The 17,084-nt window shown below is 45.0% G+C and overlaps 1 protein-coding gene across 1 annotated transcript; it reads right to left on the minus strand.

The window, feature by feature from the left end:
* Positions 1–506: 506 nt before the first annotated feature.
* On the minus strand, positions 507–16,466 carry fmnl1a (formin-like 1a). Its single transcript, XM_079281924.1, has 25 exons — positions 15,885–16,466; positions 12,825–12,908; positions 12,369–12,455; positions 12,204–12,277; positions 11,361–11,444; positions 11,118–11,261; positions 10,306–10,414; positions 9,949–10,025; positions 9,759–9,852; positions 9,343–9,417; positions 9,138–9,248; positions 8,684–8,833; positions 8,477–8,578; positions 6,913–7,522; positions 6,698–6,822; positions 6,359–6,561; positions 6,028–6,262; positions 5,879–5,947; positions 5,713–5,793; positions 5,276–5,405; positions 5,028–5,188; positions 4,842–4,943; positions 4,651–4,755; positions 4,141–4,246; positions 507–4,026 (listed from the first exon to the last, which is right to left on the minus strand). Exons 1-25 carry the CDS (start codon positions 16,068–16,070, stop codon positions 3,962–3,964), a joined length of 3,369 nt encoding a protein of 1,122 aa, XP_079138050.1. The 5' UTR covers positions 16,071–16,466; the 3' UTR covers positions 507–3,961.
* Between the last annotated feature and the right edge of the window lie 618 nt (positions 16,467–17,084).

A 17,084-nucleotide genomic window follows, 5' to 3' on the forward strand; every position in this document is an offset into this window, starting at 1 on the left:
TTTCACTGCAGTGAACTGATTGCACTTCAACGTCTACGGCACTGTTTCAACCCTGTTGCATCGTTTGAAAGAGGAAGAAAAGTAAATCGGCACATATTCAGACACAGCTTGACTCTTGAAGGGCCTGAGATGAGAATATGGAAATATAAAAAGTAAGCACAGTTTCCTCACAAAGACTGGACCCTTCCCTCTAATCTTGATCTTGTGAATCTGCCTAAATTTGATGAGCACAAAGCTACAAAACACCCCTCCGTATTTAGATTCTCTACGTTAGATCCCCAATATTGCTGTTGCCTCGTTTGGTTTTATTACCTGCATGTTGAAACATTAATGAATGTGAGGCCTTTGGTGTGCATCGATGACGGGAGTTGTCACTATTTATAGCACATCAGAGGCCCGTCAGTGATTCCCTAAGTGTAAACCCGGCACAAGGAACTATTTTGAAGCTCCCTGTCCTGTGTTATTGCCTTAAGGCTGCCCACTGGGGAGGTGATGAGGTTGAACGGACGGTCATAGCGTGACTGTGAAATGTGAAATGGATTCTTTGTGGCATTGAGATTAAAACATGTGCAAAAGGGGGATTGTGTCAAAGAGGAGGCAGCTTGAGGAGAGGGGATTAGTTTGGGGACATGTTTGAAGGCTCCTTTAATAATTTTCAATTTCAATTTATTTTTGTGTAGCCCAAAATCACAAATTACAAATTTGCCTCAGAGGGCTTTACAATATGTACACATTTGACATCCTCTTGTCCCGGGACCCTCACATCGGAACAGGAAAAACTCCCCAAAAAAACCCCTTTAACGGGGAGGAAAGAGGAAGAAACCTGTGGGAGAGCAACAGAGGAGGGATCCCTCTCCCAGGATGGACAGAAGTGCAATGATGTCATGTGTAGAACAGGACAGTGAATTACAACACATTCAACGTAATTACAGCACATGCAATGTATGACACAACCACGACAGGAGGCAACACCTGGTCCAGGTAAACCCGGATACACAGGAACCTGTGAGGCGAGAAAGCACAGAGACTCTGGTGAAGAAGCAGCTCAATAATGTGCATTAATAAGGCCGGCTTTGACTTGCCCCGTCTCCATCGAGAGCTTGTGATAGAAAAGACCCGAAGAGATGAGAGGAAGGGTCTGACAGTCGCACTTTGCTTTGTCTTTGGCGTGAGGAGCATGTGAGATGAAGACAGTCAGTTGAGGTTATCCTCGGACACAGTTTATCTCAAATTTTGCAAACGCAGTGCTCTTTGCCTGTTTGTCTGCAAGGACCTGCAGCCATGTTTGTTTTTATCCCAGTGCCTCAAAGACTTTGTTTCTGTGAGGAGTCCCCGGTTGATCTCTGTGCTACAGTATTAGATCAGCAGCAGTGACAGAAGAACACTTTTACCCAAAGAAAGAGGCTCCGCCTATTGGCTTGTTCCTATTTTTCGCAGAAAAAAATTCAAAAATACTTGAAAGACAGTCAGTGTGTGTCCGGCTGCAGCGGTGGCGTTTGACCGAACACTCCCAGAGCTCGCGAGCGCAGCGATTTGAAGCCGCGCGCCCGGGTGCTCTGTGGCCCCGCCAGGCAGGTTCGAGCCCCGGGTTTCATTTTGAGTGAAGTCAAATGAAAGAAAATTTTCACACTCGAATCCATAAAACTCTCCCGAGTTAAATTTGCTGCATCTGCGTCTGGTGAGCGTTGGGGAGGAAGTGGTCACGCTTGGCTGCTTTCCCCGAGGAAAGCGTGAGATGACACCTGCCAGAGTTGCGTGAGCGCGCGCTCTGGATTGATTCGCTGTGGTTTCAACGTGGCCAGAAACGCTCATGCACACTTGAAACGAAACATAGAAGAAGTATACATATATAAATATATCTAAGTGAGATGTTTGTGTATGATATTATAACTGTGAAGAAAAGTGTGATATATATATAGGCCTAGATTAAATTATATACTGTAAAATGTCATCATCTCTTCAGTTTTATATATTAGTCACCATTTTGTACAGATTTTTTCTTTTTTAATTCATTCAGAGAGATATTACATTTCACACTGAGATTATTTATTCATACGCAGAACATTTTTATATTTGTTTAAAAACATCTGTATAGATAACAGTTAGCCTCTGTAATATACGCTGAAGTTCATTTTTAAATTCTAGGGTTTTCTTGACGAACGGCGAGGTGGATTTTGTGTAAGTTAGGTTCTTTTGAAAAGCTTGTCCCTGAAATTGCTCGTTCAGCTCGTCTGCACCTTTGCCTCCTTATGTGAAGGGTCACTATTGAGGTGTGAGGGGCTGGACCAGTGCCTGTGCTTGGGGGCTTATTTTGCTACTATCTTTTTGATTTGGGGGGTTGTTTTCTGTACCTGTGGTCTTGTGTTTTTGTTTTGGGTTCCGCCCCCATCCTGTGTTTGTGATTCAGCTGGTTGAGTTGGGGACGTTCAGAGACGCAGGTATTGTGGTAACTACTGTGAAAGGTGAGTTTATAGACCCTAAAGGCTTCACACGGAGCCTTGCTGCTTTGACCAGAAGTACGTCACATGGCTTTAATTGTCCTCCTGTGTCATGTTTGCGTGTGAACAGGATGCGGTGTGAATGTGGATGCTCAGTGCACAACAAAACATTCAGAGACAACCGGCTCTTCGTCGTTACAGCCGGTGGAAGAACATTCAGTTGCACTGAGCGGCTTTAAGTCGCTGTTGAGCTAAACCGCAGAAGTTGTTAGAACCACCAAGACGGACCAATGAGGGAATCACGTGTTGAGTTGTGTGAATTCAAAGTTGTATCTCTTCCTTTGCCTTTTTATTTTTCAACAACAAACCTACATTCTGTATTATGTATATGAGATTTTTACATGAATGTGTGGATGTTCAAAAATCTTGGCATCAAAAAGTAGAAAAACAGAATTGACTTGTAAATAGGCCGAGTCATTCCTAGAGAGTTCAACAAATTGTTATGTCCAAAAGAAGATGTTTTATTAATAAACTATGATGATGGGTACAAAGGTATATACAAAACAATGCATGTATAGTCTCAAGCAATCGCACGGTGCAGTCGAGAAAAAAAAATGAGAAAGAGGAAAGCGCTTCTACGTTCGGGGGTTTTACAAACATGAAGAATGAGATATTATTTTGATATCTGTGACGCGGGCATGTTCAGTCTTACTGTGATGTCACGTGACGATGAGGATGACGAGGGTGGCCCAGCGTGTCGGATGTCTTGAACGCTTGAACGCACCCCAACCAGAGACGACGGCGTGCTCTTTCCACAGAGCGATTCTCCCACGTGTAGAGTAGTGTGACATAAGAACAAAAATAATACAGAAAATAGATCTATAATATAATGACTTATAAATTCAAAAGCCTACTGATACTGGAGATATTAATTGATCAGTGTGGATGCCATGATATTCTGTGAGAAATGTGTGTGTTTCCCGTGAGAAGACGGTCGGCAGTTGAACCTGCCTTCTTTTGTACATACTTTGCTGTGATTGTGTGTCCAATAAAGTGCAGCTCTCTTGTACAGTGGCGGCGTCTGATCTTGATTTATAAAGACCCGTTCATGTTGTCAGGGAATGAGTGTTGGGGGGGTTTTCTTTAGCAACAGAAACTGGATGTTGCGTCGCGAGTCAGATCAAAGCTCTCACACAAACACACGAAATGAAGTCATGATTTTGGTTTAATTACGCGGATACAACGGCACGAATTCAAAGCATCCAAAGTCGTTAGGCGCCACAAGAATACATTGTTTTTAGCAAAGTTTGTAATCAAATTGGCTGTAGCATTAGAAAATAACAAATATTAGTTCCAACTTCAAATTCTATTTACACAACAAATTTACACTAAAATGTTGGCAGAAATACACACTGCCACATGGTTAATTGTATATTTTTGATATACTGTATATACAGCACATTTAAAGCGGGTTATTCTGTGGTTCCAGTTACGCTTTTAAAAAGTCGGTGAACAGAAGTGCCTCAAGTGTCCTGGCGCTGGGCTGGCCGTCGACCGTCTGTCCGCCTGTACGGTGTGTTCCTCAGATCTAACGGCAGAGCAAAGACGGCAGCTTTTCAACAGCACGTCAACATCAAACTTACTGCACCCTCATCTGAAACACCACCACGCGACTCCTCCAGGAAGCGTCGAGGTACCGTACCTGTGATGATGTCCTCCAGGGCGCCGTCCTTCCCCTCGCGTACCTGAGGTTTCACCTGCCTCTTCTTCAGCTCTGCTATCAGGTCCATCTTCGGCATCATGGGCCCCTGGAGAAGAGAAAAGCGTTTGAAATCAAAGTAGAAGAGTTTGAGTGTCACAGATTTGTTCTAGTCGATGGTTTATGCTGCATGAAGTATTTCTGAGAAAACTGCACCGTCACAATAAAACGTAAGCAACTAAAGGTGCAATGTGTAAAATTTGGCTGATGTATCGGCACAGCTGATACTTTGACCAATTCTGCGTATTCTTGCCCTGCTGTTAGTTAGACGTTCACTTTTTCTTTAAACGACAGGAAGCTGTACATTTAGATTGCATGGACCCAGAAGTGGAGGTGAAATGCTGCCCCCTGTTTCCTTGCTGTGGGATGCTGCATGTTACACATCGCACCTTTAAACAAAGTTCATGAATCTCTGATGTGTCATTTCTGAAGACTGGACCTTTGACCGCTTACCTTTTGTACCCCGGCCTTGTTCGGAGATGAGGACAGCTTTTCCTCACTGCTCTCACTCTCCATTCGCTCCGTTTTCTTTTTCTGCTCAATCTGTTGCTGTGCCGCCTGTGTTCGATCAAGGACAAGATAATTAACATGCCATGCAACGACTGCAATGGATGAATATCCGAAAGCCTGCCACACGTCCTCACCTTATAGGCCTTTATCAAGCGTCCAAACGTCGGGAAAAACATGGAAGGCTGCGTGGTTTTGGGGTTCTCGCCGAAATACTCCACCACTGAGCCGTATGCCTCCTAGAGGGAGTCAGACGTGTTATACGTCTAAAAGCATGTAGTGAGGCGTAAGCTGTGTACATTTGATATGAATTACCAGCTAACCTGTGCCTTCTTGCTGTCTTTGATCAAAGTTTCCAGCTGCTCACTGTTGGTTTTGATGAAGTCCTTCAACACGGGGTTGTCCTGCACCAGGAACTCCTTTTTGGTCATTTCCATTCCCCGTTCTAACGAGCGGATATCCTGAAGGATGCCGTCCAGTGATACTGGCAAAGAAACAAGTGTGTTTATAGCAACGCTCCCATTGTAAAATCACAAGCTACGTAGCTGCTTGACTGCTGGTGTGAATGTACCGAGTGCTGCCTTGTCCACAAAGTGGATCTCGGTGTGGAAGTCGGCCAAGTCGGCGTATTTTTCCTGGATGATACTGGTGATGAAGTGAAGAAGCGTCTGCGAGCGGTCCGTTGACTTCGTCTCTAACAGCTGAAAAAGGTTAAGCGTTGACAAAGTTGATTGAGGTATCACAGTTGTTTTTAAAAAATCAAGACGAGTAACTTTTGCTTAATAGCATTCGCTTTGCCCACTCGGACAACAATGGGATAAAGGTGAATCTATCTCACGTTTGCTGACATTAGCTACCATTTTGCTCATGGTCAGACCAGACCAAGTAAGGCTGTTATGGTTGAAAGCATTAGTGTACTGAATTGAGAATGTGTGTTATTTCTCATTTCAAAAGTAACACCGTCTCGCTTTAAACTCAAAGAGTAAATAAAAAGGAAATGCTACTTACAAGGTCCAGACTCTGCAGCCGAAACCCGTAGGCTGCACCCCTCTTACTGCTGTTCATGTAGTTGCCAAAGGCGAGAACGATCTGAGGGGGAACACATCAGAAGGTGACTTGTGCAAAATCACACGTTTCGAAGCTAAGTCAGAATGTCGAATTCTCTTTTACTTACTTCTAAGATCTTTTTCAGTTTGGTTGAAGACTTGATGGACATGGACGCCGCGATGATGGAGTTCAGTTGCTGTGGATGAAGTGAGAACAAAATCAGTGCGTCTGTTAAAGAGCTTAAATCTAAAGTCAGAATACATTTGACAAACTGACCGGCTGCAGGCGTTTGACCATATCCGGGAAGTTGCCCATGAAAGTGAAAGTGTTTATTCGCTGCTTCAGACGGGGAATCTTCCCAAAGCGTAAAACGAACTGATCCTCGTCAGTCAGCTCCTCCAGTGGGCGGCCGTCCTTCTCATAGTTGAGCAGCAGCTTCATCTCATAGTCTGATGGTATGAAGGGCACGAGTATCTCCAGCAGGTCTATGGACAAAGTCTTCTGGTCGTACCTGTGCAAAATAGCAGTGAAAGTCACAGCAGTCAGTGCACGAGAGCGAGAACGGAGGAATGCCAACAATGCAACAGATTATCCAAGAAGCACATACGTCTCTATGGCGGTGCAGATGGCGGACGGGTTCATTCCCCCTCTGCGTAAAGTGATGGCCAGATTCTTCGCCTTGTTGGCTTCAATCAGGGTCGTCTTGCTGGGGGCCTTCTGGACCACCTTCTTCTTGATGTTGGACAGGTCTGTTGTATTTCCCTGGGCCCTGGTCTTAAAGTGTTCCTCAAACATATCCATGTTCAACTCCTGATGTAGACAGAATGAGAGACGGAGAGAGAGATGAGCGATGAGGAGGTCAGGATAAGAAAAAGTGTTTCCACACAGCAGTTTTCTGATAAACTGTACGGAGCAAGTGAAAAATAAAATGGCGGCATCTTCTTACATCTAAGACCTTCTCGTCATCCAGGTCGTTGAAAACGGTGCCTGTCACCTGGTTTGGTTTTAAGGCCTGCCAGTTTAACAATGGCATCCTGAACTTGGTCTGAATGGGCTTCTTGGTCTTAACCGCTGAGGAAACAAAGAAAGAACAATCAAACAATTCAGATCTTTACTGCTCCAACTCTGATTTTAGGACTTCTCTTCTGTCGAGTTCATTACCAGATTGAGGGTCTGGTGCTCCAGGCGGTGGAGGCGGTCCAGCACCAGGTGGAGGAGGCGGTCCGGCACCAGGCGGGGGAGGTGGGGGAGGTGGGGGTCCAGAACCAGGTGGGGGAGGTGGTGGTGGTGGTGGGGGTGGGGGTCCAGAACCAGGTGGGGGAGGTGGTGGTGGTGGACCTCCTCCAGGAGGAGGCAGAGGAGGAGGTGGGGGCACAACACCGCAACCTCCTAGAGGAGGCGGTGGTGGAGGTGGAGGCGGAGGAGAGGCCACCGACCCTGGGCCACCAGGAGGGGGAGGTGGAGGAGGTGGTGGAGGGGCAGAGGCAGGAAGGCTGGCTGATGGGGAAGCAGGATCAGGGACAGAGGCCTGGACGTATTCGACCACCGTGACGGGCACCACCTGGATGTCCAGACCTCCGGAGGGACTGCGTCCCAGTCGGATCAGCCCCTTGTCCTGCAGCTCCTGGACCTTCTGCTCCAGCTCTGAAGCCGTCTGAGGGGGGAAGGTGCTCAGACGCTCCCTGTCCTTCTCCCTCTCCCTGTCCAGCTCCCGCTCCCGCTCTCTCTGCTGCAAGGCACCGACCTGGGAACAGGACTCTCGCAGGCTTTCCTATTAGACACAAACACGGATATAGAAACGCCGCTCGTCTCCACACAGAGCATTTAATACACAACACTTTGAACGTCAACATGCTCACAATGACAGTGCTAACATGCTAATGTTCAGCAGGTAATGTTTAGTGTGTTAACATTCTGTGTCGGAGCTGTTTCACCAGATTTATTTGACTATTATTTGTTATTTTTGTTGACACTAGGGGCGCTAAGCACCAGCTGAAGCACTTGTTCAGGTGAAATGATAAAGTCTGTTAATGTCAGCTGATGCACCAGGAAGAGAAATGTTGTTTACACCAGAGCAAGAGGGAGGCAGCATGATGAATTCATGTTCGCTATACGTGGATCTTGCCTGGACGTTGCCTGAGCACAATCCGACTGAAACGGTGCATCAGTGGCCTTTTGATGTAAGTTTTGTTTTTTGAAGAAGAACTTCTTTTTTTACAAACTGAAATTTGCTGATTAACACAAAACACAAATTAGTTTTGCAGGACTTTGGTCATTAGCCATAGTTTTTGACAAGAAAATATTGACCTTTTGGTGGTGCTAGACGAAAACTTAGAGACTCACCATTACAATTATCATTCATTCACTGATGGTGATGCTAGGGGACAAGTCGGGGGGTCACCAAAGTCATTAGGATCATCCTCGTAGAACTATGAATGTCTGTCAAATCACTGCTGAGATATTTCAGACTGGACATCCCCAGAGCCAATGCCGCTATCAGGGCGAAGACGCGAGGTCATTTCAATATATTTGAAGAGTGCAAATGTTCTCGTCTTTCTTATTTCATATTGAGGATGATTAGATTTTACTTTCATATTAAGATTATTAGAATAAAGTGAACTGCCACTCTTTTGACCTCGTTATAACTGATCTCTGTGAGAGCGGCACACCTTGCCTGGCTGATTGATCTTATTAAACACTGTAAATGTCACGGAGCAGCTCTTACTTTGAGCAGCTCGGTCTCCTTGGTGGCCTGCATGAGCTGAGTCTCAAGTTCAGACATTCTCTCTGCAGTCTGAGTCTCGACCTCCTGAAGCCGGGCACTCAGCTGCAACACACACAACAAAATGATGTTGTCACTTAGTAACATCAAAGCCTCTCTTTGTTCTCTGTTACTCTCTTTGTTACTGTTTGCCTTTCATTGGCGGCTGACCTGCATGTTGTGCTCCTGCAGTTCGTCCACATGCTCCAGCACCCCTCCTCTGTTCTCAGCGTCCTCCAGCAGGGCTCCGACATCCAACACGTTGTCCAGGTAGGCCTGGATCTGGACCTGCAGCTTCTCGCTCTCTGTTTGCTTCAGACGCTAACACACACACACACACGCGGCACACTGTTAATAAGTATGATCTATCGCATGTTTTAAGTAATAATGTACATACAATAAGCAAGAAAGTAATCCAACGGTAATCCGATTATCAAAGTAGGGAAGTTATTATCTGATGTGAACAGCTTGTCATCAGCAGAAAGTAAAGGGAAGGGGATTCAGCAGCAACATTGACTTGACCAGCTGGACATCACAAGTTACTTTAAACGCATCAGATGACATGCGTGACAAGCTGCTGGATGCTTCGCATGCCGTCTGACCACAGATTTATAAGCAAACTCACCCCGAGATACTTGTCCAACCCGTGGTTCGTGAACTCGAACTGCAGATGAACACGGAAGTTCATGTTCTCCACCGAATGCACCACAATGTTTATGAACTGCATGCAAGCCACCTGGACACAGATGCAATGACAGTCAACGATTTAAAAAGTCCCAATATTTGTCTCACAGTCAGCCAGCGTGAAGGCAGTACCTCTGTGGCCCTACCATGAAGTCGATGTTGCAGTCGTCGTTGATGAAGTACTCCATCAACTTCTCAAAGCGGTTCTTCTCTTTGCTCACCTGAGAAATAAATGGGAACTTGTATTTTAATTGTTGCCCACATGGGGGCGTAAAGGGGGCATCGATGCACAATGTTCTATCTGTCACATCTCAGCGACACAAACGGGGTGTGTCTATACCCTTGCACCGTTCTTGAAATGACACACGCATGCATAACTGCTCTACATGTGCTGCAAGTATGACCACAGTGCGTGTGAGGGGTGGATCGTGCCGGTCATAAGATGAGTAATCAACAAGGGGAAGTCTGGAACAATGGTTGGGCTGAAGGAGCAACTGTCAAAGTCAAATGAAGCCATCGCAATGTAGTAACAAAACAAGCTCATACAAAAAACTATTTTCACCTCTTTGAAGTTGTCAAAAGCAGACAGAATGATGTCATGTCCGCCTCTGACGAGACACACGGCAGCCAGCAACTCCAACACAAGGGCTTTGGTCCTGTTGCAGCATGAGGAGGGGGTGAGATATGGATACAGGCAGACGGACGCACACACACACACACACACACTTTGTCTCACGCGCAAGTGCACTCACCTGGGATTCCTGCTGTTGAGACTGAGGGTGATCTCGTTCACACAGCGCGGGTGAGTCATCACCAGGTTAAAGCCAGACTGAAAGCACAAACAATTGTTTTGCCCAAGAGAGCCGGCGCGTTAAAGGATGCAGGAAAACTACACTGTAGGCTTTTTATAACACTGAAATCAAACAATTAGTTTTATCTAAAAGTGTGTTTTACATCCAACAAGCAAATCATGAAACAATAAAGAAAACATACTTATTTATATTATACTCCATTTCTAACAATAGATCCCTCTAAATGCTACACGCTGTTCATTTAAAGGTTTTTATGACAGAACATGAGACGTGTGAGTGTGTACGTTGAAGCTCTACCTGGTAGTTCATGATGGCTCGCAGGCACATAATGCACACATGCACGTCGTCTCTCTGGTTGGATGAATGGGACTTCTTATACATCTTGTTCCCCAGAGTGGAGCTTATTCTGCAGACGGATAACAAGCGTATAGACGCATGAATACGCCGCTGAGGAGAGGAGAAGCCGCTGCGTGTGCTAATGGTTTGAAGTTGAGGCCCAGAACGGCACAGTTGGCCAATTATAACGAGGCTTCCAGCATTATCTGTTTGTTTTTTTGTGTGCATCCACTGTGTCTGTCTGACAGCTGAACATGTTGCACCAGGTGGAAAGGAAAATAAAAAGCAAAATACTCCACAAATGAGCAAAGGATATGAATGAATGACAGTGTGAGAGGTTGAAGTATTGTCAAGTATATCAAGAGGAACGGCTGTCCAGCAATAAGAGGACAGGGAAGAAGAAGGGCAGCATGAACAGAATGCTGTACAATAAATAAATAAAGGCATATTGAGTGAAGTTAGAAAGATGGAAAGTCTTCTGCTGCTGGGCTGTCCCTATGTATAAGGCCATCTGTATTAATAAAGAAGATTCTGTAGATCTGGACTTTAAATATGCAGGTGACGTAATAGTCTGCCACCATCACACCACTTCTCACTTGCATGACTCTGTTTTCTGACTGTGTGCGAGCTGAAAGTTCCTCTTTAATAAGAATGCACGACATGCTGTGTGTAAATATATCATCATAATCTGTAGACGTCTCTGGCTTTTTTAACTCTGTTTCTCACGGCAGGCTGTACCTAAAAATACAGCGTTCACGTCTGGAGCTTCTTACCTGACAGTCAGAGCTCGAGCAGCTCTGGTCACCCCATGTGACGGGGAGCCGCTGGAGCTTTTGGACAAGTCCTCCATCGACCTCTCTGCTGGTTTCCCTCGCTCTGACAGGCTGCCACCATTTACAACACTCTCCATATCAAACCTAGAGAGTTCATAGGAAATAAACACGGTGATGAAAAGCTCCAGTGTGAGAGCGCCATCGGCTCCTGAGAGAGTTGTTTCACACCCGGCTGGTACTCACGAGACGTCACTTTGAGCATAAGACAGGTACTCCACCAGGATATCCAAACCTTTGTTCTGCTCGTTGAGAAACTCTTGAGCCCATCTACAACAAGAGACGGAAAGAAAGACGTGTTTTGTTGTTATAGATTCTGCCCTCAGATTGGACTTAAAATCAAGATCATGTAACTTTAGAAAGAAGAAATAACACAACGTTGCTCTTACAAAGGAAATGTTGAATTCAAAAGCAATAAACCGCACTCTTGCTTAATACAATGGGTGTGTGTGTGACCAGTAGCTTATGGTGGTTGATATTAGCAAACTTCAGATAGTTCTTGTGAGCCGGTTTTCTGACTTGTGCTGCTGCTATGCTACATTTGAACTTGTTATCCTGGTGTTGTGGCTTGTGGATACAAGGTGTTCATCAAACGTCAAAGGGTCGAATGCTCGGTGAACTCAAACTGACCTTTCATCATAATGACGACACCAGTAATTGGTAACTCACTGTGTGTTCCGGTACCCATGAAACCCGTGTAGTGTGGGCATCCTGCAATAGGACATCCTGGTATTTTCGGTTCACTGCATGGGACATACTTTGTTTTGGGACAGACTGAATCTTTTCCTGAATGGTAGTTTGGGTATTTAAACGCACAGTTTATTTCCTTTCTACCTTAAAGCTACTCTGCGTAGTTCTTGGCCACTCGCAGCGCTACAGAGCAACGTTTTGATGAGTGGGTTTCACAATATCCACAGGAATGAAAATGCACGAGTACATCAGCAACCCAACACACAGCGGTTTCACGGATTGACAGTTGGCGGCACGAACACGGCGAACAGTGTATGTAAACACAACTTTATTTGTTACCCGATGTGATTGGTGCGAAGCGATATCTCCAAATCTTTGAGGACCTTGGTGGCATCTTGAATCCTTTTCTTCAGCTAAAGCAGGAGCAGAAGAAGCGAGAGTCAAGACGTTGCTGCGCAGGGAGAAGATTGAAGACGTGTTAAATATGAAATGCTCTGCACTGACCCTGCGGGACACCCCTCCTTGATCCTGGTAGAAGCTCTTGATCTTGGCCAGGTACGTGGACGGGGGGCTCTTCACCTGGAAACGCTCCTGGGGAAGAAGGATTCACAGGGAAAGCAGCTTTTGACCCCCGTGATTTATCAGCAACCCTGAGAGACGACTGGACTGGAGGGACGTTTAGCGGCGCGCAGCCTCTGAAGCTATTCTTGCCTTCGTGCTATTCAACACAACAGACATGCACCGCTCTCTGTTTCCATGCCGACGCCATCAGTTGCCACCACAGACAGCGCGCTGCAGAGTTACTCACACTCTTTACCACATATGAACTCTGGGTATTTATGTATGCGTCACCTCTGGCCCAGTGGAGACACGGGGGACAGAATCCGCCTCACTTTGCGAAACCAGCTTGTTATCAGTGTGTGTGCGTGTGTGTGTGTGGGGGGGGGGGGGTGTTCTTACCTGGTCACAGACTAATTCCCACTTCTTTTCATTGTCATACTGACTCAACAGCTGCAGTTTGTCTGGAGGCAAGTTCATGTAGCTCTGAAAGAGAGAGAATAAAACCATAAGTTCACATTCGTCACACTTTTCTGTTCATCGTCACTCCTCCAGTGACATTCAGCACACAATTATCAAATCTTTCCTGCCGATGCGACAATATTCAAATCAACCAAACCACACACTCGCCCTCTGACGGGGGTTATGTGCCTGCCGGAAGCACAGATGACTCATTGTTTATATGTAATTACTGGTGTCACTCGGTGCCACGTACCTCAGAAAATAAATACTTTTGGTCGTTACACAGAAATGAACAGACTAATCTCAGAGCCTTTGTTCGTGTGATGGTGGTATGTTGGATTTTACATTTCTTTAGTGAAGAGAGAGACGATGAAACAAGCACATGTAAAAAAAACACATTAGAAAACCAACTCCACCACAAAACCACAACAACTCTTCATTTTGCTGGTTTCTTTTTATTTATTTACATGATCAAGGTTTAAATATAGATTATGGTAATTATATAGACTTTCTGAAAGTCTGGTGCAGGTTGACTCAATCGTCTAAGGAGTTGACATATTGCCCAAAAAGTTTCGTTTCACTTTGCGTTACCACCCTCAACCTACAGGGAAATGTTTGACTCCCGATGTAAAGGTTAATCCCACATTCAAATGGCTTAAAACTGAATGATTTAATAAACCCAAATGAAGGTTTATTAACCTGATAGGGAAGGTCAGAATGGTGCTCAAGTGCTTTCGTTGGTCACTGGTTAAGTCAATAATTACATTCTTGTTTATGTTTTGCTCTAAGTTGATTTTTTAAAATACATTTTCCTTCACATTCACAACACTGCTGCAGTCTACACACCGACCACTGGTCATTCACCTGATCCAAGACCTGCAAACACACTGATGATGAACTGACTCGTCCTTTCAGTGGATGGGTGTTGCTCCTGAATACCGTATTCAAACAGTGCTCTGTATAGTTTCTGTATCACACCTTAAAAAAACAAAGCGATGCAGAAAAAGAGACGGGCGTTTGCGTTGCTGCAGGCGGGTTTCATGCTCGGTGGGGTGCAGGGAGGGGTCTCATTGTGGGTTTTGTGGTACAAACTTACCAAAAAATAAAACACGGTCCAAAGACTCGCATGAGTGTTTGTGATGCTCACTTGCATGAACATGAGTATCAACGCCCTAAGTTTAGAAACAGTGTCATGCACTCCTCATTTCCTTGAGTTGGTAATGAAAATATGAAATCTTGAATTAAGGCGTATCTGAAAATTACATCTCGAGTATTTTACTGAAAGAGGAAGTGAGGTCATACTTTCATGTAACGCCTGTGAGGGCGTTGTATGGCACGGTGCATGTGCACGGTGCATGTGCACGGTGCATGTGCACGGTGCATGTGCACGGTGCATGTGCACGACTTCTCGTATGATGACATTTACATCGACTGAAGAGGTTTCATCAGCTTATGTGAAATAGTCCCGGGTGAATTTTAACATGAAGAAAGTGTTTTCAATCACATGTGATGATGAGTTTCCTTGATAAGGATCAACTTTCACATTTCTTTGTTATTTCATGTTAGTTAAAGAAATTCATGGGAACATTTGGACAGATGTTTGCGTCAATGTTTGCTAATTGTTCAGACGTTACCAGAGAACAAATAAAAACCTGCAAAGCCCACCAGCCATTTAATCATTATAGCTACAACAAGTGGATATCGAACATTCTTTTAAATTTCTGTACTCTTTCTTTAATGTTTTATTTGCGGATTAACATCTACACAGAAAGAGGAAAACGATCAAACAGTCCCTGGAGGAAACATCTGCCGAACTGCTGATGTAAGTCTTCACTGTCTTAAATTAGGAACGTCTGTCGAGCAATAAGACGTCCATGAAATGGAATAAGAAGGGCAGCAAAAGCAGAATGCTATACGATACAGTAATGAAGGCACATTGAGTTAAGTTCTCTCAACGAGAGATTTTTTTTGTCCTCTTTACGTTAATATCTGTCGCTCATTGAGCTTCCAGTATCTGTTTGCTTTACACATCTGCAGACTTCATGCTGTTCATCCAGACACAAAAGATTTGGCTCCATCATTAAGCCATGATGTCACACTTACGTGGAGCGTCATAGAAATTTAGAGATGGGATGGATTTCATATGAATTCACGAGTGAGCAGAGAGCAACGCTCTAACCATAAGGATACACATTTGTACTTTTCGGTGAAAACCCTGAGTCAAAGTCAAGCTTCTCATTGATGTTAATGGAGAAGCAGCAGTGTGTCAGTTTATATCTTGTTTGTTAACTATGCTCATTAACATGATAACGACCCGGGTAAAACGATAAAAAATCTGATCTCTAAAGTTATTTTTGTTGTTTATTTCAGATTTAAATGTGTCAGCATCTCTGATACTAAACTTAAGGTTTTGATGTGTTACTCTTAATGGTGTCTCGAGTGCTTCATCGTGATGTTTGTGTTTTTTTCAACTTGTTGTAAGACTGTTGAAAGAGCGGTGGAACATTTGCTTTCCGGTCTTATGGTCTCGCTCATGTAAATATGTTGCTCAACTTCCCCTTTGGGGCCAGCCGCCTCAGCATGCACTCATCGCCCTGTTATTAGCCTGACGCGCTCAGATCTAACACAGAAGCAACCAAGTCCTTATAACATCACCGTTATTGTGATAACTCTACAGTTATTGGGCTGTTATTATATGATTGTACAAAATTACATCTGTGGAAAGAATCACAGGAGATATTTGGCAACGTTTGGCTCTCTGGACCCACCAGACAAATGGGCCTCTGGATTGAGATGTTGTAAAAGATTGAGAGACAACTAATTGTGTTCTGGCAGCATACATCACAAGTCCAGAGGGTTCAAAACACTTGCTACCGATAATAACTTTTTTGTGCCTCTGAGTCATACCTGCATAATTATCCCAGCTTTTACAGTAAGCCTACAAAACCATAGCTGGCATTGGTAATATACCGAGGGCATGATCTCTGTGCAGCCACTCACCAGCACCACGTTGAAGCGCTCCTTCAGCTCCTCCTCTGGCGGCATGGGTAGTTTAGGGGGAGCCGGCTGCTTCTTCTGCAGGGTCGGAGTGGGGTCACTCGTTCCTGAAGCTCCTCCGACTGAGTTTCTGGCCTCTCGCCCCTCAGACGGTTCCTGCTCCAAGCTGCCCACAGCCGCATTCCCCATCACTAATCTCCACAAGTAATCCAGGAGGAAAGCTTTACACGAACCTTTTCTCCTGAGAAATCGGTGTATTCCAAAAACAGAGTGACAAAAAAGGGATCACTCTGAATGACAAGAACAAGCAGGCCTAAATCAAACCAAGTGTTTGGGCCTTCAAGGAGAGGAACATCAAGACCCTGGTCTACTGAATCCGCCTTGGTCCTGAGGACATGGTGGGTGATGAAAGAATGTCGCTCGTCCTCATGTCTGGCCTCGCATCAACTTATCTCTCTCTGTCTACAAGAACCTTTGACAAGAAGGTTACCAGCCTTGCTGGGGGCCTGCTGGGCTCTCAGAAAAGCCCCACCTTTAGTGTCACCCGCTATTCTCTATACTTGTTGACCGACAACTCCTCTGGTGACTGGGTTACACAGGGCTGCATGTGAGAGGAAGGAGAGGGGAGTGTGACACACTCTGTAACACAAACAGAAACCACAGAAGCACAAAAGCAGAAGAGCAACTTCCTGTGCACGACAGCAACAGAAACCGGGGTGGAGGACAGGGTGGAAGGTGAGCACGGTAACTGATCGGTGTAGCGTGAAAGAAGTAGTAGAATGATGAGAGAGAGATAATGTAGCACAGCAACGAAATAAAGCAGAGTGTCAAAGGTTAAAGAAACATATGCGAAGGTGCAGATGTAAAATCAACCAGAGGAAACTTTCCCTCGCTTGTACCGTGAATCCACTTTCACTGCACTAGAGCCACTCATCCTCTTGAAGCCAGCTTAACTTGCATTGGGCAACATTTGTTTTGGTCATTTTTCTTCACGTGAGGCCAGGTAGATGTGGAGGACAGGTGAGTGTAGCTACAGGTTAGAGAGGGTTGTCCAACAGCGCCACTCTGTGTTTGAAGCCATCTACTGCATGCATGACTGCTGCATTCGGAGTCTCCTCGGAAATTGCCAACTCCTACTGTTTTACTGTAAATGGACTTTATGAAGAAATTTAAATTATGCTAATAAATACCGTTCTTTCTCTG

Source organism: Melanostigma gelatinosum (genome assembly GCF_949748355.1).
Source record: "Melanostigma gelatinosum genome assembly, chromosome: 13".
Taxonomy (NCBI): Eukaryota; Metazoa; Chordata; class Actinopteri; order Perciformes; family Zoarcidae; genus Melanostigma; species Melanostigma gelatinosum.